Source organism: Pristiophorus japonicus, chromosome 8 (assembly GCF_044704955.1).
Source record: "Pristiophorus japonicus isolate sPriJap1 chromosome 8, sPriJap1.hap1, whole genome shotgun sequence".
In the NCBI taxonomy this organism is placed as follows: domain Eukaryota; kingdom Metazoa; phylum Chordata; class Chondrichthyes; family Pristiophoridae; genus Pristiophorus; species Pristiophorus japonicus.
In genome coordinates, this window is record NC_091984.1 from 193,380,885 (window position 1) to 193,401,915 (window position 21,031).

Below are 21,031 nucleotides of genomic sequence, written 5' to 3' on the forward strand. Positions count from 1 at the left end.
GTGGAGGTGGGAGGGGGAGATGGGTGTGGAGGTGGGAGGGGGAGATGGGTGTGGAGGTGGGAGGGGGAGATGGGTGTGGAGGTGGGAGGGGGAGATGGGTGTGGAGGTGGGAGGGGGAGATGGGTGTGGAGGTGGGAGGGGGAGATGGGTGTGGAGGTGGGAGGGGGAGATGGGTGTGGAGGTGGGAGGGGGAGATGGGTGTGGAGGTGGGAGGGGGAGATGGGTGTGGAGGTGGGAGGGGGAGATGGGTGTGGAGGTGGGAGGGGGAGATGGGTGTGGAGGTGGGAGGGGGAGATGGGTGTGGAGGTGGGAGGGGGAGATGGGTGTGTGTGTGGGGGGGGGGAGATGGGTGTGTGTGTGGGGGGGGGAGATGGGTGTGTGTGTGGGGGGGGGATGTGTGTGTGGGGGGGGGGATGTGTGTGGGGGGTGTGTGTGTGTGTGTGTGTGTGTGGGGTGTGTGTGGGGGGGGGGGGTGGTTGTGTGTGTGTGTGTGGGGAGTGTGTATGGGGGGGTGGTGTGGGGGGGGGTGTGTGTGTGTGTGTGGGTGGGGGTGTGTGTGTGGGGGGGTGTGTGTGGGGGGGGGTGTGTGTGTGTGTGTGGGGCGGGGTGTGTGTGGGGGGGTGTGTGGTGTGTGTGTGGGGGGGGTGTGTGTGTGTGGGGGGGGTGTGTGTGTGGGGGGGGGGGGTGTGTGTGTGGGGGGTGTGTGTGTGGGGGGGGTTTGTGTGGGGGGTGTGTGTGGGGGGGGGTGTGTGTGGGGGGGGGTGTGTGTGGGGGGTGTGTGTGTGGGGGGGGGTGTGTGTGGGGGGGGGTGTGTGTGTGTGTGGGGGGGGGTGTGTGTGTGTGGGGGTGGGGGGGTGTGTGTGGGGGGGGGGGTGTGTGTGGGGGGGGGGTGTGTGTGTGGGGGGGGGGGGTGTGTGTGTGGGGGGGGGTGTGTGTGTGGGGGGGGTGTGTGTGTGTGGGGGGGGGTGTGTGTGTGTGGGGGGGGTGTGTGTGTGTGTGGGGGGGTGTGTGTGTGTGTGTGGGGGGGTGTGTGTGTGTGTGTGGGGGGGGTGTGTGTGTGTGTGTGTGTGGGGTGTGTGTGTGTGTGTGGGGGGTGTGTGTGTGTGTGGGGGGGGGTGTGTGTGTGTGTGGGGGGGGGTGTGTGTGTGTGTGGGGGGGGGTGTGTGTGTGTGTGGGGGGGTGTGTGTGTGTGTTGGGGGGGTATGTGTGTGTGTGGGGGGGGTGTGTGTGTGTGTGTGGGGGGGGTGTGTGTGTGTGTGGGGGGGTGTGTGTGTGTGTGGGGGGGTGTGTGTGTGTGTGGGGGGGGATGTGTGTGTGTGTGTTGGGGGGGTGGTGTGTGTGTTGGGGGGGTGGTGTGTGTGTTGGGGGGGGTGGTGTGTGTGTTGGGCAGGGTGGTGTGTGTGTTGGGGGGGGGGGGGTGTGTGTTGGGGGGGGTTGTGTGTGGGGGGGGGGTGTGTGTTGGGGGGGGTGGTGTGTGTGTTGGGGGGGGTGGTGTGTGTGTTGGGGGGGGTGGTGTGTGTGTTGGGGGGGGGGTGGTGTGTGTGTTGGGGGGGGGGTGGTGTGTGTGTTGGGGGGGGGGTGGTGTGTGTGTTGGGGGGGGGGGTGGTGTGTGTGTTGGGGGGGGGTGGTGTGTGTGTTGGGGGGGGGTGGTGTGTGTGTTGGGGGGGGGTGGTGTGTGTGTTGGGGGGGGGTGGTGTGTGTGTTGGGGGGGGGTGGTGTGTGTGTTGGGGGGGTGGTGTGTGTGTTGGGGGGGGGGTGGTGTGTGTGTTGGGGGGGTGGTGTGTGTGTTGGGGGGGGGGTGTGTGTGTTGGGGGGGGGGTGGTGTGTGTGTTGGGGGGGGTGTGTGTTGGGGGGGGTGTGTGTTGGGGGGGGGGTGTGTGTGTGTTGGGGGGGGGGTGTATGTGTGTTGGGGGGGGGGCGTGTGTGGTGGGGGGTGGGCGTGTGTGGTGGGGGGTGGGCGTGTGTGGTGGGGGGTGGGCGTGTGTGTGTGGGGGGGGCGGGCGTGTGTGTGTGGGGGGGGCGGGGGGGCGTGTGTGTGTGGGGGGGGGGGGGGCGTGTGTGTGTGGGGGGGGGGGGGGCGTGTGTGTGTGGGGGGGGCGGGGGGGCGTGTGTGTGTGGGGGGGGGGGGGCGTGTGTGTGTGGGGGGGGGCGGGGTTGTGTGGGGGGGGAGGGGGTGTGTGTGGGGGGGTGTGTGTGGGGGTGGGGGGGTGTGTGTGGGGGTGAGGGTAGTGTGTGTGGGGGTGAGGGTAGTGTGTGTGGGGGGGCGGGGGTGTGTGTGTGTGTGGGGGGGCGGGGGTGTGTGTGGGGGGGCGGGTGTGTGTGGGGGGGCGGGTGTGTGTGTGGGGGGGCGGGTGTGTGTGTGGGGGGGCGGGGGTGTGTGTGTGGGGGGGGCGGAGGTGTGTGTGTGTGGTGGGGCGCGGGGATGTGTGTGTGTGGTGGGGCGGGGAGTGTGTGTGTGGGGGGTCGGGTGTGTGTGTGGGGGGGTTGGGGAGAGGGGGTGTGTGTGGGGGGCGGGGGCGGGAGAGGGGGGGTGTGTGTGTGGGGGAGTGTGAGGGTGGTCCTTGTGCATGAAACACAAAAAGTTAGTATGCTGCACCAGCATACTAACTTTTTGTGTTTCATGCACAAGGACCCCCAGATCCCTCTGTACTGTAGCACTTTGCTATTTTTCCTCCATTTAAAATTATAATTTGCTTTTCTACATTTTCTCCCACATTATTCTCCACATGCCAAATTTTTGCTCACTCATTTAGCCTGTTTATATCCCTTTGCAGATTTTTGTATCCTCCTCATAATTTGCTTTCCCACCCATCTTTGTCTCAGCAAACTTGCCTACATTACACTCGGCCTCTTCATCCAAGTCATTAATATAGATTGTAAATAGTTGAGGCCCCAGCACCAATCCCTGCGGCACCCTACCAGTTACTGTTTACCAACTGGAAAATGACCCCATGTATCCCGACTCTCTAACAAAAAACAGTTAGCGAATCCTCTATCCATGCTAATATATTACCCCCAACCCAGTGAACTTTTATCTTGTGCAGTAACCTTTTATATGGCACCTTATCGAATGCCTTCTGGAAATGCACCACATCCAGTGGTTCCCCTTTATGCACCCAGCAAATTCGTCAAACATGATTTCCCTTTCATAAAACCATGCTGACTCTGCTTGATTTGGAAAAGCATGATTCAATGTCCTGCTACTGCTTCCTTTATAATGGACTCCAGCATTTTACCAACAGCAGATGTTAGGCTAACTGGTCTATAGTTTCCTGCTTTTTGTCTGCCTCCTTTTTTAAAAAAAAAACAGAGGAATTACATTTGCGGTTTTCCAATTTGCTGGGACCGCCCCAGAATCCATGGAATTTTGATAGATTACAACCAATGCATCCATTATCTCTGCAGCCACTTCTTTTAAGACTCTATGATGTAAGCCATCAGGTCATGGGAACTTGTCCACCTTTAGTCCCATTATTGTACTGAGTACTTCTTTAATGATAGTGATTGCATTAAATTCCTCCCTCCCTATAGCCCCTTGATTATCCACGATTGGGATGTTTTTAGTGTCTTCTACAGTGAAGACCGATACATAGAAATTAGGTGCAGGAGTAGGCCATTTGGCTCTTCGAGCCTGCACCACCATTCAATAAGATCATGGCTAATCATTCAACCTCAGTACCCCTTTCCTGCTTTCTCTCCATACCCCTCCATACAATATATTTGTTCAACGTCTCTGCCATTTCTCTGTTCTCCATTATTAATTCCCCAGTCTCATCCTCTAGGTGACTAACAGTTACTTTAGCCACACTCTTTTTTTATGTACCTGTAGAAACTCTTACTATCTGTTTTTATATTTCGTGCTAGTTTCCCTCTCTCTCATTTTTTTAGTTGTTCTTTGCTGGCTTTTAAAAGTTTCCAAATCCTCTGGCCTCCCACTAGTCTTGGCCACATTGTATGCCCATGTTTTCAATTTGATAGAAACATAGAAAATAGGTGGAGTAGGCTATTCGGCCCTTCTAGCCTGCACCGCCATTCAATGAGTTCATGGCTGAACATGCAACTTCAGTACCCACTTCCTGCTTTCTCGCCATACCCCTAGTAGTAAGGACTTCATCTAACTCCCTTTTGAATATATTTAGTGAATTGGCCTCAACAACTTTCTGTGGTAGAGAATTCCACAGGTTCACCACTCTCTGAGTGAAGAAGTTACTCCTCATCTCGGTCCTAAATGGCTTACCCCCCTTATCCTTAGACTGTGACCCCTGGTTCTGGACTTCCCCAACATTGGGAACATTCTTCCTGCATCTAACCTGTCTAAACCCGTCAGAATTTTAAACGTTTCTATGAGGTCCCCTCTCATTCTTCTGAACTCCAGTGAATACAGTACGCAGTACTCCAGGTGTGGTCTCACCAATGCCTTGTACAGTTGTAACAGGACTTCCCTACTTTTATACTCCATCCCCACTTTTATACTCCATCCCCACTTTTATACTCCATCCCCACTTTTATACTCCATCCCCACTTTTATACTCCATCCCCACTTTTATACTCCATCCCCACTTTTATACTCCATCCCCACTTTTATACTCCATCCCCACTTTTATACTCCATCCCCACTTTTATACTCCATCCCCACTTTTATACTCCATCCCCACTTTTATACTCCATCCCCACTTTTATACTCCATCCCCCTTGCAATAAAGGCCAACATTCCATTTGCCTTCCTGGTTACTTGCTATACCTGCATACTAACATTTTGTGTTTAATGCACAAGGACCCTCGGTCCCTCTGTACTGTAGCAGTTTGTAATCTCAATTTAAATAATTTACTTTTTTATTTTTCCTGCTAAAGTGGATAACCTCACACTTTCGCACATTATACTCCATCTGCCAAATGTTTGCCCACTCACTTAGCCTGTCTATATCCCTTTGCAGATACTTTGGGCCCAAGTTTCCACATGATTTGCGCCTGATTTTTTGGAGCAACTGGTGGAGAATGGACTATCTTAGAAATCGCAATTCTCCACATTTTTTTTTTCTGCAGTTCGAGTCAGGTAGAACAGTTCCACTTTGGAACAGAATTTTTTCTTCAAAAGGGGGCGTGTCCGGCCACTTTCGCCTGTTTTCAAAGTTTCCACAGTGAAAACGTACTCCAAACTAACTTAGAATGGAGCAAGTGAAGATTTTTGTAGAACTGAAAAAACCTTGTCTACACATTAAAAAATCAGGCGCAGGTTACAAATTAGGCGTCCAGAACGAGGTGGGGTGGGAGGGGGGGGGCGGGGAAGGGAAGTCATTAAATTCTATAATAAATCCTTATTTATACTTCTACAAATATTATTCAAATAAATCCAACCTGAATAAACATTTATAAGCAAAGAAAAGATTAAATAAACCATCTTCCTACCTGTGTGAAAGTGCTTCAGCCAGGGAGAATGCTGCAGGCGTTCGTTCCGGTGGGGGGGGGAAGAGAGAGGAGAAAGCCGTTCGTTCCTGCGGTTGGTGGGGGGGGGGGGGAGGGAGGAGAAAGCCGTTTGTTCCCGCGGGGGGCGGGGAGGAGAAAGCCGTTCCTTCCCACGGGGGGGGGGGAGGGGGGCGGGGGAGAAAGCTGTTCGTTCCCGCGGAGGCGGGGGAGGAGGCAGCCTTTTTTTCCCGACGGCGGGCGGGGAGGGGGAGGGAAACGGCTGCCTCAACTTTCTGAGGCTTCCTGCAGCCTTCTCAGTGCTGATGTGCTGATGGCAATGTGCTTTTATTCAAAAATGTTCAAAAATTAAACAGCTGCAAAGAACTACAAAAATGGCCGAGTGCCAATGTTTCCTTCACACTGCGCATGCGCGAACGCTCCAACGCGCACGCGCAGTGTTGCCGGCAGGAAAAAAACTAATTTAAATGGTACCCGCCCCCTAACACTTACAAAATCGGCGCGAGTGTAGGCTCCGCCCCCCTGGGCGCCGCGCCAAACAGACCAGGAGCTGCAGGGCGCTCCAGAATTGCGCGGTTTTTTTCCGCCGCAGTTTTAGGCGTGAAAAACGGGCGCCCAGCTCGGAGGGGCGCCTGTTTTTTATCGTGTGGAAACTTGGGCCCATTGTGTCCTCACAACTTGCTTTCCCACCCATCTTTGTGTCATCAGCAAACTTGGCTACATTACACTCTGTCCCTTCATCCAAGTCATTACTATAGATTGTAAATAGTTGAGGGCCCAGCACCAATCCCTGTGGCACCCTACGAGTTACCGTTTGCCAACTGGAAAATTACCTATTTATCCCGACTCTGTTTTCTGTTAGTTAATCCTCTATCCATGCCAACCCTGTGAGCTCTTATCTTGTACAGTAACCTTTAATGTGGCACCTTATCGAATGCCTTTTGAAAATCCAAATACACCACATCCACTGGTTCCCTCTTATCCACCCTGCTCATTACATCCTCAAAGAACTCCAGCAAATTTGTTAAACATGATTTCTCTTTCATAAAACCATGCTGACTCTGCTTGATTGAATTATGGTTTTCCAAATGTCCTGCTACTGCTTCCTTAATAATGAACTCCAGCATTTTACCTCCGACAGATGTTAGGCTAACTGGTCTATTGTTTCCTGCTTTCTGTCTCCCTACTTTGTTTAAAATAGAGGCATTACATTTGTGGTTTTCCAATTTGCTGGAACATCTCCAGAATCCAAGGGATTTTAGTAGATTATGACCAATGCATCCACTATCTGTGCAGCCATTTCTTTAAAGACCCTAGGATGCAAGCCATCAGGTCAAGGGGACTTGTTCACCTTTCGTCCCATTATTCTACCGAGTAATTTTTCTTTAGTGATAGTTTTAAGTACCCCCCTCCCTATAGCCCCTTGATTTTCTATTATTGGGATGTTTTTAGTGTCTTTTACCATGAAGACTGATAATTCTAATTTTACTCAAATATTTTGTCACATTACCCCATGTGTGACACAACACATTTTGCATGCACGTTACGCAATTGAAGTAAGGTCCATGTTTTGAAACTCGCTGCAAGTACCAAAGTAGTCAACGGTATTTTTTGTACAGAAATAATACATTTTTGAAAATCAGCTCCATATAGCTCATGGTGAGATTTTCATGTTTGACATATTGCTGATATTTTGAAGGCTTGATTTACACAAACTATCCTGGATTTACTTTTTGGCATAGTTGCTCTCTCGTTTCTCTTCAATCAGCGATGCCAATGAACACTCCTATGTTAAGTTCAAACTGGAGAAGATGAAGAGTCTTTTTCATTGCCTCATATTCCTCATCTTTTGCTAACTACTTGACTGCTTTTACTCACTATTCTGTCAGATCCAAGTAGTTATAGATATTCCAGCATGTCATAAAACAAAAAAGCTTAACCAAAAATAATCAATTGGGAAAAGTTCAATGATGAATGAATGATCATAGCCATTGAAGAATGATGCAAGCTCTAAGTGCTGGGTGTCCGTATGCTAAATTCTCAGGATGATAAATTTTCCAGAGGTTTCATTCACACCCCTATCTGAGCACCCTGTCATCCTTTTGATCAGAATCCAGAGTGTGGTCCAGCAAACTGCTTTCACATTGTGAAGACCAAAGTTGTCTTCTTTCGTCAGAGTACAAATTCTGTGATTTTGCCACAAACTTCAGCCCCTTTCCATGGGCACTGTTTCAGATAGTTCACAACCTCTATGTTGTGTTTATTCCTGAATGGAGTTTGTGACTCCCATATGCCCGCCATCTCAAACACTGCCAACTTATACTTCCATAATATTTCCTGCCTCATTGCCCCACCCCATCTGTGTCTGAAACCTTCATTCATGCTTTGTCACCTTCAGACTTGATTACTGAAAAGCTCTGCTGGGCACTCTACCATCATTTATCCTTTTGAATCTTAGCTCATCTTTTTAAAAAAAAAACTTTGCTCGCCATCTACTTTCGTGCACCAAGTCCCATCAGGGTTGTATTTTGAATGATTAGCGATCGTCTCATTTCCAGAAAAAGAACACTTCCTTGATGGCTGGAATTAACTAGTGGCCTTTTCTGTTGGAAACCGTCATAAAGTCTTTTATGGTTGATAGCCGCACTCAACTTTACAGTCCAGTACCAGATATAGGAACAGAAACAGGAGTGGACCATTCATTCGCTTGAGCCTGTTCTGCCATTCAGTTCGTTCCTGGCTGATCTGTAGCTTAACTCCAGTTATCTGCCTTGGTTCTTAATACCCTTTCCGAACAAAAATCTATCATGAGGCTATTTCAGAAGGATAAGATAATCGAATAATTGTCCAGATACTTAATCTCACATTCCCAAAACAGTCTGGTGTAAGGGAGCATAACATGGGCCTTATCCTCTGACCTTTCTTTCCTGTCACTGACTTCAGGCTCAATGATTTGGTGCACATCTGTGAGCTGGATAGATTTTGGAACCTATAGGCCCTCGGGAAACAAATGGTGCAATATCTCAGATTAGAATAGACTGGCCAGCATTTCTGTACTTCTGGTTATTTTTTTGCGGCTAGTTAGATTTGCTGTGCTGAAATTGAGAAGGAGTCATGCCCCTGATAGTCCATCCCCGGCAAGCAAATTGCATCTGCATAACTGCAGCAGAACACACTTTCACAAGAAATATTTCCCAGTAACAGACCTCTGTTTTCAAAAGTGGGACCTTTGAGCATTAAGACCCAACAGTCCCCGTGGAAGGGGGTTCGATTCTGATCATGGAGTGGAAGTCACATTGCCTTTGTCTGTGACCATATTTCCATCCCTGTAATGGGGAAATATTGAATGCCTTCATTTCCATCTCCCTTCCACCAACATGTTGATAATTTTACATTTCCTTCTGGGACAAATCATCATAATTCTCAGGCCTGTTTTTGGTGTTTGAGGTGTTTCTTTTAAATTCGGCAGGAAAGATACAACACAGGAACCCCACACTGCATTCAGCAGGAGGATATACTTGAGGTATATATACTGGAGTGGAACTAAACTACAGAACCAGTGGGAACCTGTTCAACCTACGCCATCTCCAGACCAGGTCCAAGACCACCCCAACCTCTGTCGTCGACCTGCTGTACGCAGACGACGCCTGCGTCTACGCACATACAGAGGCTGAACTCCAGGAGGCATACGAAAGCATGTGCCTTATGCTAAATATCCATAAGACAAAGGTCCTCCGTCAGCCTGTCCTTGTCGCACAGCACTTCCCCCCCCCCCACTCATCAAGATCCACGGCTTGGCTCTGGACACAGTGGACCACTTCCCATATCTCGGGAGCCTCCTATCAACAAGAGCAGGCATTGACAATGAGATCCAACACCGCCTCCAGTGCGTCAGTACAGTCTTCGGCCGCCGAGGAAAAGAGTGTTTGAAGACCAGGCCTTCAAAATTACCACCAAGCTCATGGTCTACAGGGCTGTAGTAATACCTGCCCTCCTGTATGGCTGAGACATGGACCATGTACAGTAGACACCAAGTCGCTGGAGATATATCACCAACGATGTCTCCGCAAGATCCTACAAATCCCCTGGAAGAACAGGCGCACAAACATCAGCGTCCTCGGCCAGGCTAACATCCCCAGCATTGAAGCACTGACCACACTTGATCAGCTCCGCTGGGCGGGCCACATAGTCTGCATGCCAGGCATGAGACTCCCAATGCAAGTGCTCTACTCTGATCTCCTTCACGGCAACCGAGCCAAAGGTGGCCAGCGGAAATGTTACAAGGACACCCTCAAAGCCTCCCTGATAAAGTGCGACATCCCCACTGACACCTGGGAGTCCCTGGCGAAAGACCTCCTAAGTCGAGGAAGTGCATCCGCGAGGGCGCTGAGCACCTCGAGTCTCAACATCGAGAGCATGCAGAAATCAAGCGCAGGCAGCAGAAAGAGCATGCGGCAAATCTGTCCCACCCACCCCTTCCCTCAACGACTATCTGTCCCACCTGTGACAGAGTCTGTGGCTCTTGTATTGGATTGTTCAGCCACCAAAGAACTCACTTCAGGAGTGGAAGCAAGTCATCTTCACTCAGAGGGACTGCTTATGATGATACTTGAGGTGTAAGTGCAGGCTGTTGAGAAATAGTTTTTATAGGGCATCTACCAACGAGACTGTAAAGGACAGTAAATGGGAATGGTGTGCTTTATCCGAGAATCTGGAGAAGGAGGGTCCCACTGTGGGAGTGAGTGGAGGAATTATTTCCTAATTGTTGTCTTTGAGTTTGGCCAACTCAGAATTTCCATTTGACATTGAGAGAGGTGTACCCATCTACTTTAATAGTAGAACTGCCTTATGTCCTGAAGGAGCTGCCTAGTATGGAAGTGGCTTTCAAAGTTGAGAGCGTTGGTTGGCTTGGTGGTCATAATGGAAAACATGGGCATGGACCTATTTAACGCATTGATAAAATAAGATCAAGTACTACCAGGCTGCTGCTAAATGAGCAGTTTTAACTTGACAACCATCACAGGACTTGCACTAGCTTTTAAATAAAGCACTGGTTGGTGTTGCTGCTTGTGTGGGAGTTGGCACCAGGTTTGTAAAGTATACACCTTGTTTGCCTATTTATTTTTTTTCCATTATTTTTAATGTTTTTGTTTTATATTTTTTCTTTGTGTTCTCCTCCTATAAGTTGTGAGATTTCAATTAATTAAGATACAGCTTGCCCTTATTGTCCAGTGGGAGTGAAATTATTTTCTAACCAATTGTGTTCATATAACTGCTTCACTTTTGATCACTGGCATGGGTAAACTCTGGTCAGCTTTTATGATAATGGCAGCGCAGTTTGTCCTTGCTCCACATAGTAATGGAGCACTTTGATCTCTGTGACGTAGAGCATTTCACCCTTGCAGAGCATCCTTGGTAAGTTCTGCCTTTATCCCTATGAAAATGTTTACAAAATTATAGCAAGAGCATTTCACTGCTCAAGTGTGATGGGGCAGGTGTTATGTTGACTAGTGTGTTGGGCTTTGTCTACTTAGCATAGTGACAACTATGCTTAAGTAATTTCTTTCCAAAAATATGTGGAGTGCAGTGAAGTTCCTCGGCTGGTTCTCCAATGCGTTGTGTCTTGAAGTGACGATTGAACCTACCTTTTTCCAAATGCAACATTTCCTGTTTCCATCATGCCATTGGGATAGGTACTGAGCAGAAAGGAAAATACTTTTTGAAAGGAAAAGGCTTGCATTTGCATAGCGCCGTTCACAACCTCGACATCCCTAAGCACTTTGTAGTTACTGTTGTATTGTAGAAGCCAGATGTTTTCCTCCATAAGTTCTGACGAAGGGTCATCGACTGAAAGCGTTAACTCTGCTTCCTCTCCACAGATGGTGCCTGACCTCCTGAGATGTTCAGGTTTTGTTTTCCGTAATTAAACTGGGTGGCTCGTCGTTCCAGGCCGTTAGTGTATCTTTGTAATATCTGTTTCCATTAGCAGAACCTTGGGATTAGATTATCTGCAGAATACAGTATTAGGATCTGAAGATGGAGGAAAAAATGAGATTTTAAATTTATGCCCTTTTCTTTTTTTTTAAGGTGTCTGATGGATAAGAACTTTGTCCGGATTGGAAAATGGTTTGTCAAACCTTACGAGAAAAATGAGAAGCCGGTCAACAAAAGGTAAACATGACCAAGTAGAATTTAAGTCTTCTTTATTACCTATCTACCAAGTATGGTACGTTAAACTGTATTGTGATGGTGTGTCATAATTTTTAAGCTACTGGGAGAAAATTGATGTTCAAGTACAGAATATTTAAAAATGCATGATGCAATTTGCCAATGGATCTTCATATGCCAGGGTTTCTAAAGAACCATGGCAATGATTCTTGCATTAGTTCTTGCAAGACTCACCGGACCCGCTCCAGTATTTGTCAAATCCTGCTTAGCTTTCAGATTCAAGAATTATCAAGTGTTGCTGGACACCAGTTCAAAGCAAGTGACCAGGGGTCAGAGAATTTTCTTGAGTGGCTATAACATTTTCAACCAGCTTTTTCCAAAGCAGTTCCCTGAGCTTTACACAATTTCCATTGCCAGCCATTGCAGACTTGATGCATGTTACTCTGACCAATATGTAATTGCTTTTGTCAGCAATGATACTGTTGGAAACCAGAGATGTGCAGACATTGTCCAGATTAGATACTTCAGATGTGCTGTACAATTAGCTGAAGACCAAATAATTTCTTTTACCCTAAGTTAGAGGTGGAATATTCAATTTTTTCAGATGGAGATCAGAAGGAATGGGAGCAAGTAGAAGAGGAGGTTACACTTAGTGAAATTGAGAGAATATGAAACTAGAATGTTTTACAGAAGGCATTGCATTGCAGGGAGATGCAATCTGATCCGTTGAAATGAACTCATTGCCCCATTTCAAATAACTTTGGGATATAGTAGTTCAGTGTGTATTACCTTGAGCTGCACTACACCCATGCGAGCTACCAGCACATCTGGGAATGCAGCTGTGAATATTGTGAGAAGTTGGGGAGTATCTCACAAACGTGACATATTGCAGCGGCAAGACAATAACCTGTGTAGACCTTGATAGTAGGCTCTTGTTTGATTGTCAGCAGTGCCTGATGCATCAATTTAGAGTTTGGAAGAGTTCAGTGTAAATATCATTATAACCTCAGTTTTGAACATGATTCAAAAATATCCTTATTGTGCTTTTGGGCCATGAATAGCTTTAAAATGCAATTTGAAGAGTCCAGTTATCACTGACTTTTGCTTCCGAACTGAGAAGGTGGTTCACGTGGAGTAAGTGGTTTGATTTTTGATTGCAGAATAACTAAATTGATTTAGGCAAAGGAATTCATCGTCGAGAATGCATAATCGAATGAAACCTTTCATTAGCATTACTAGGGCCTGGTGTGTTATCCGTATTAATCTATGGAGAAGAATTGCACCACTGTATTTTGGCATTGTAACCCTGCTTGTAATTTAGCATTTGCAAAGAAATTCAGAGCGCTCTGGAACAAAACATTATGTAAAATGCTATTTTCAAAAGCATAAAATTTAAGCATTAAATACAGTGCAAGTTCTCAATTGCAGAATAATTTGCAGATCATTGAACAATTTTACCAGAGTTTCAACTGAATGCTTGTAGTCACAAGCATTTTGGTGCAAGAAGTGGAGGTTCTAATAAATTATTAAGTAATAAATTCTGTGTTATGAAGTGCAGCTAGATCTTAAAATTATTGCTTTTAGGAGGTAATGTTTGTCACTTTTTTTCATGTATTCATTAGCACCAAGTCCACAGGATAAACTAACAGCTAACATGCTAGTAATTAAATTTGTTAAGATTGTGTTATGCAGTCTGTCAAACACTGTTGTCAGTTTTTGCAGTGGTAATGAATTGCGTGACAGCATGGTATATGCAGCACAACAATTTGCTTCTGCATTTTGATGGAAATAAAAATGGCCTTGCTTTAGAAGAGGTGAAGAACCAATTCAGCCAATATTAATGGTTTCATGTAAATATTTTCGTGGTACCCCAGGGACTATGGCAGATAGTGAGAATAAATACAGTGTGCCTGCTGAAAGTTTGTCTATTTGTCAAGTTTTTATTTGCGATATTTATTTGAAGTAAATAATTTTGACTTCATGCAGCACAATCTACTGCCCTAGGTCAAAGAAAATATAAAATGAGAAAATGTCATTCCATAGCTCTGCAATCCATCAATGATGAGCACAATGCTAATCTAAATCACTTTTAGGAAAGTGGGTGGGTGAATACAGTATGCATTATACACTGGCAACTTTATACTTGCATGAACTTTGTATTGCTGACATGCCTGTGGAAGGAATAAGTTGAAATGTATTCCACATATCGCTGATTTATGGGCAACATCACCAGTATTCATTGTACATCCTAGAATCACATTTTCATGATTTCCACAAATTGGGAATCCATTGTAACACCAACTATCATGAAATTCATCAGCTACAGTGAAATCAAATTATAAACTAAGTTAGATGTTTTTATTTGTTTTACTGGGGGGGGGGGAAATGGTTAAACAAAAATGTAATTGTTAAAATGATTAAATAGTAAAAAGATGTTCAGTTTTACTCGTCTTGAGGCATAAAGGCTGGAGTACATTTTCAAATGTATGAAATATAAACGTTTAAGTATAAATTAAATGTGTGAAATGGTAAAACATCTTGACAAGTGGAAATGTTGAGTTGTCAGGCACAATTTCATTAGCTCAGCAGTAAGTCTATAATCGACCAAGAACAGGGTTGGTTTAGTATTTCAAAGTCTTGCCTGATGGTGGATAGTAGTATACAAAGCAAGTTAAATCAGTCAAAAATATTTATGGCGCCAATCAATTTGTGTATGAAGTCAGAAATATTAGTCATCTGTGATTGGGAATTGTTTGTTTCTTGTTTGCTGCAGGTAGATTATGAATATATTACAAATTATTATTTTGGCAGTTAATTTTAAGGGCCAAAGTTTTCAAGTGTTTCTGATGTATATTACGTTAAGTATTGACCAGCAAATCTATAACTTTTTAGCTGACGCATAGGTGAATTGAAACACAAAAAATGACTACCTTCTATGAGGCCCATTGTGCTTACATTACTGGCGGAGACAAGTGCATCTGGAGGTGGAGCTTTTGTGGTAAATTGCAGGTTCTCCAGAGATACAAGTGCCATCTTCTTTCCTGTGTTGCTATTAACTGTGGGCTTGCTGTTGGTGTGCTCAAGTAGACAAGCTTTTTGTTTTTTGAAGGACTTAAATTTTAATGTTACAGATTACGCTAATACTGTTTTTAATGAGCTAATGTAGAACAGTAAACTTGAGTTTATAAATGAGGCATTTTCCTGAAACAGAAGCACAGTAACATGTAAGCCACAAGATGAGAACCACAAATTTAGTTTGGAGGAAAGGCTCTGCATTCAATTTGAAAAATCAGCAGTGAAAATTCTGTTACCAAGTTGTCAGTTGTGATGTGTAAATAATTGTACCCAGTATTGAAGGCTGCACTTCCACTGCAACTGCTTTCAGGATTCTCACTCCGTTTTATTTCAAATGCAGATCAGGCCCTCATTTTGGATTTACACAACTTTGTAGGCTGCATTTGCACTGGAGCTATAGCCAGAATGCTGTGCACTGCGCAATATAAGTGGAACACTCTAAATCCGAGCCGCCCCACAAAAATTATTTCTAAATTACAATTGTGTTGGAAACAAAAGTCAATTTCACTAACATTTCTGAATTTTCAAGCAATACAGAGGAAAGTCTTAGAAACCATTTTTTTATAGATCTGTACTGTTTAACATGCGCTGTCCATGTTTCTCTAATACAAGTGCCAGTAGAGTTGACAACCTTCCAGGATTGCCATAGAGTCTCCAGGAATTAAAGGCTAATCTCCAGAACACTTCTGCGAGTAACCGTGGAGAAAAATCATTTGGGCATTAAAAACATTGGCCCGGAATTTGTGGTCAGCGGTGAAGCACAGGCGCTCGCCACTGACCTCCAAGAAAGCGGCCCACAACGATCTAGCGATCTCGGCGATGTGAATTTAAGCATTCCCGACCTTTGTTTGAAACTGGCACCAAATCAAGCGGATCCTAAGCGTCTAGCCATAATGATGTCATCAAGCTGGTTAAGCAGCCAATCACAAAAGAATTCTCAAGACAGCAAACCAGGAAGTAAAATGCACAGATTCTAATTTACTTTTTTACTAAATTTTACAGCGTGCAAAATAAAGATTGGGATGTACACATGATTAAAGTAGAAGCTGAAATATCATAAACACGTAAAAAAAAAAAAAATAATATATATATATATATATATATATATAGTGCATAAATTATAATTCTTAATCATAATTCTTAATCATATTAATGGAAAAATTTGACATTCCACAAATATAAAATTAGCTTTTCAGGGCCAGAATGGTTGTTCAGCAGTCAGTGTGCCATTAAAGACCCAGTTACACCTCTTTCAACAAGGCTTAAACTTTTAGGGCATTTTTAACAGCAATATTCCATCACAAAAGGGGAAGTGTTCATCCTTTTAGGTGATTTCGACTGACCGCAACTTCAGGATTTCCGTGTTTATCTGTGCATGCGCTAAATTTTGAAGTTGTGGTCAGTTTCAGTGGGGTAACGACAGCGAACGCTGACAATTTCACCATCATTACCACCGCAAAATCCGGGCCATTGTGCTTAAAAACAAATTATGGGGAAAAAAGGCTGTTTGACTGACAAATAAGAATTATCTGATCAAGTAATGAAGTCTCTTAGCTTTCAAATTGGTGAGAGAAGGCGGGGCGCCATGAGCATGGACATGTTAGGTGAAGCTGGACGATTGGAGGCAGGAGCACAAATAGATACTAATGGGTATGATCTGATAGCCATTACAGAGACGTAGTTGCAAGGTGACCAGGACTGGGAACTAAATATTCTGGGGTATTTGACAATTCGGAAGGGCAGCCAGAAAGGAGAAGGAGGTGGGGTAGCACTGTTAATAAAGGATGAGATCAGTGAGTTCGTGAGAAATTATATTGGCTCCAAATCAGTTTTGGTGGCGATGAGGTATAATAAGGGGGGGAAAAAACTGCTGGTGGGCATAGTCTATAGGCCGGCTACACTGTTGGACGGAGTATAAATCAAGAAATAATGGAGGCTTGTAAAAAAGGAACGGCAATAATCATGGGCGATTCTAACCGTCATATTGATTGGACAAAGCAAATTAGCCAGGGTAGCCTTGAGAGAGAGTTCATAGTGTATCCGGGATAGTTTCCTTGAGCAGTATGTTGCAGAACCTTCCAGGGAACATGCTATCTTAGATCTGGTACTGTGTAGTGAGACAGGATTAATAAATGATGATCTCGTAAAGGATCCTCTGGGAATGAGTGACCATAACATGGTTGAATTTCAAATTCAGTTGGAGGGTGAGAAAGTTGAATCTCAAACCAGTGTCCGAAGCTTAAATAAAGGAGCCTACAAAGGCAGAGTTAGCTAAAGTGGACTGGGAAAATAGATTAAAGTATGGAATGGTTGATGGGCAGTGGCAGACATTTAAGGAGATATTTCATAACTCGCAACAAAAATATATCCCAATGAGAAGGAAAGAATGTAAGAGAAGGGATAACCATCTGCAACTAACTAAGGAAATAAGAAATGGTATCAAGGAATGGTAAAGAGAAAAAGGTTAGTAAAGACAAACGTAGGTCCCCTGCAGTCAGAATCAGGGGAAGTCATAACAGGGAACAAAGAAATGGCAGACCAATTGAACAAGTACTTCAGTTCGGTATTCACTAAGGAGGACACAAGCAACCTTCTGGATATAAAAGGGGTCAGAGGGTCTAGTAAGAAGGAGGAACGGAGGGAAATCCTTATTAGTCGGGAAATTGTGTTGGGGAAATTGATGGGATTGAAGGCCGATAAATCCCCAGGGCCTGATGGACTGCATCCCAGAGTACTTAAGGAGGTGGCCTTGGAAATAGCGGATGCATTGACAGTCATTTTCCAACATTCCATGGACTCTGGATCAGTTCCTATCGAGTGGAGGGTAGCCAATGTAACCCCACTTTTTAAAAAAGGAGGGAGAGAGAAAACAGGGAATTATCGACCGGTCAGCCTGACCTCAGTAGTGGGTAAAATGATGGAATCAATTATTAAGGATGTCATAGCAGCGCTTTTGGAAAGAGGTGACATGAGGAGGTGACATGATAGGTCCAAGTCAGCATGGATTTGTGAAAGGGAAATCATGCTTGACAAATCTTCTGGAATTTTTTGAGGATGTTTCCAGTAGAGTGGACAAGGGAGAACCAGTTGATGTGATATATTTGGACTTTCAGAAGGCTTTCGACAAGGTCCCACACAAGAGATTAATGTGCAAAGTTAAAGCACATGGGATTGGGGGTAGTGTGCTGACATGGATTGAGAACTGGTTGTCAGACAGGAAGCAAAGAGTAGGAGTAAATGGGTACTTTTCAGAATGGCAGGCAGTGACTAATGGAGTACTGCAAGGTTCTGTGCTGGGGCCCCAGCTGTTTACACTGTACATTAATGATTTAGACGAGGGGATTAAATGTAGTATCTCCAAATTTGCGGATGACACTAAGTTGGGTGGCAGTGTGAGCTGCGAGGAGGATGCTATGAGGCTGCAGAGTGACTTGGATAGGTTAGGTGAGTGGGCAAATGTATGGCAGATGAAGTATAATGTGGATAAATGTGAGGTTATCCACTTTGGTGGTAAAAACAGAGAGACAGACTATTATCTGAATGGTGACAGATTAGGAAAAGGGGAGGTGCAACGAGACCTGGGTGTTATGGTACATCAGTCATTGAGGGTTGGCATGCAGGTTCAGCAGGCGGTTAAGAAAGCAAATGGCATGTTGGCCTTCATAGCGAGGGGATTTGAGTACAGTGGCAGGGAGGTGTTGCTGCAGTTGTACAGGGCCTTGGTGAGGCCACACCTGGAGTATTGTGTACAGTTTTGGTCTCCGAACTTGAGGAAGGACATTCTTGCTGTTGAGGGAGTGCAGCGAAGGTTCACCAGACTGATTCCCGGGATGGTGGGACTGACCTATCAAGAAAGACTGGATCAACTGGGCTTGTATTCACTGGAGTTCAGAAGAATGAGAGGGGACCTCATAGAAATGTTTAAAATTCTGACGGGTTTAGACAGGTTAGATGCAGGAAGAATGTTCCCAAAGTTGGGGAAGTCCAGAACCAGGGGTCACAGTCTAAGGATAAGGGGTAAGCCATTTAGGACAGAGATGAGGAGCAACTTCTTCACCCAGAGAGTGGTGAACCTGTGGAATTCTCTACCACAGAAAGTTGTTGAGGCCAATTCACTAAATATATTCAAAAGGGAGTTAGATTAAGTCCTTACTACTAGGGGGATCAAGGGGTATGGCGAGAAAGCAGGAAGTGGGTACTAAAGTTGCATGTTCAGCCATGAACTCATTGAATGGCGGTGCAGGCTAGAAGGGCCGAATAGCCTACTCCACCTATTTTCTATGTTTCTATCAAATTGAAAACATGGGCATACAATGTGGCCAAGACTAGTGGGAGGCCAGAGGATTTGGAAACTTTTAAAAGCCAGCAAAGAACGACTAAAAAAATAAGAGAGAGGGAAACTAGCACGAAATATAAAAACAGATAGTAAGAGTTTCTACAGGTACATAAAAAAAGAGTGTGGCTAAAGTAACTGTTAGTCACCTAGAGGATGAGACTCGGGAATTAATAATGGAGAACAGAGAAATGGCAGAGACGTTGAACAAATATATTGTATGGAGGGGTATGGAGAGAAAGCAGGAAAGGGGTACTGAGGTTGAATGATTAGCCATGATCTTATTGAATGGTGGTGCAGGCTCGAAGAGCCAAATGGCCTACTCCTGCACCTAATTTCTATGTATCGGTCTTCACTGTAGAAGACACTAAAAACATCCCAATCTTGGATAATCAAGGGGCTATAGGGAGGGAGGAATTTAATGCAATCACTATCATTAAAGAAGTACTCAGTACAATAATGGGACTAAAGGTGGACAAGTTCCCATGACCTGATGGCTTACATCATAGAGTCTTAAAAGAAGTGGCTGCAGAGATAATGGATGCATTGGTTGTAATCTACCAAAATTCCATGGATTCTGGGGCGGTCCCAGCAAATTGGAAAACCGCAAATGTAATTCCCCTGTTTTTTTAAAAAAGGAGGCAGACAAAAAGCAGGAAACTATAGACCAGTTAGCCTAACATCTGCCGTTGGTAAAATGCTGGAGTCCATTAAGGGAGCAGTAGCAGGACATTGAATCATGCTTTTCCAAATCAAGCAGAGTCAGCATGGTTTTATGAAAGGGAAATCATGTTTGACGAATTTGCTGGGTGCATAAAGGGGAACCACTGGATGTGGTGTATTTCCGGAAGGCATTCGATAAGGTGCCATATAAAAGGTTACTGCACAAGATAAAAGTTCACTGGGTTGGGGGTAATATATTAGCATGGATAGAGGATTGGCTAACTGTTTTCTGTTAGAGAGTCGGGATACATGGGGTCATTTTCCAGTTGGTAAACAGTAACTGGTAGGGTGCCGCAGGGATTGGTGCTGGGGCCTCAACTATTTACAATCTATATTAATGACTTGGATGAAGGGGCCGAGTGTAATGTAGGCAAGTTTGCTGAGACAAAGATGGGTGGGAATGCAAATTGTGAGGAGGATACAAAAATCTGCAAAGGGATATAAACAGGCTAAATGAGTGAGTAAAAATTTGGCATGTGGAGTATAATGTGAGAAAATATAGAAAAGCAAATTATAATTTTAAATGGAGGAAAAATTGCAAAGTGCTACAGTACAGAGGGATCTGGGGCTCCTTGTGCATGAAACACAAAAAGTTAGTTTGCTGGTGCAGCAAGTAGGCAAATGGAATGTCGGCCTTTATTGCAAGGGGGATAGAGTAGAAAAGCAGAGAAGTCCTGCTACAACTGTGCAAGGGTATTGGTGAGACTGCTTACAGTTTTGGTTTCCGTATTTAAGGAAGGATATACTTGCATTGGAGGCTGTTTCGAATAGGTTCACTAGGTTGATTCCAGAGATGAGGGGGTTGACTTATGAAGATAGTTTGAGTAGGTTAGGCCTATACTCACTGGAGTTCAGAAGAATGAGCTGTGATCTTATTGAAACATATAAGATAATAAGGGCTCAGGAAGGTGCATGCAGAGAGGATATTTCCACTCGGGAAACTAAAACTAGGGGCCTATCTCAGAATAAGGGGCTGCCCATTTAAAACTGAGGTGAGGAGGAATTTCTTTGAAGGTTGTGGTTACATAGAATTCTCTGCCCCAGGGAGCTGTGGAGGCTGGGTCATTCAATATATTTAAGGCATAGATATACAGATTTTTGAGTGATAAGGGAGTAAAGGGTTATGGGGAGCTTGCAGGGAAGTGGAGCTGAGTCCATGATCAGATCAGTCATGATATTAAATGGTGGAGCAGGCTCGAGGGGCCAAATGGCTGCCTACTGCTCCTAGTTCTTGTGCTGCTTCCAGGGATATATCCAAACAGAGTTGTCAACCATAAGTGCCAGTAATCCCTCAGTTTTGGAAACACATGT

The 21,031-nt window shown here is 45.2% G+C and overlaps 1 protein-coding gene across 3 annotated transcripts in view; it reads left to right on the top strand.

Moving 5' to 3' along the window:
* Positions 1-21,031, top strand: part of LOC139268898 (mediator of RNA polymerase II transcription subunit 13-like) — a 283,315-nt gene that overhangs the window by 144,310 nt on the left and 117,974 nt on the right. For all 3 annotated transcript variants that reach the window (XM_070887712.1, XM_070887713.1, XM_070887714.1), the window contains one exon: positions 11,509-11,592. In XM_070887712.1, coding sequence (XP_070743813.1) covers positions 11,509-11,592 — 84 coding nt within the window. The remainder of the gene's footprint in view (positions 1-11,508; positions 11,593-21,031) is intronic.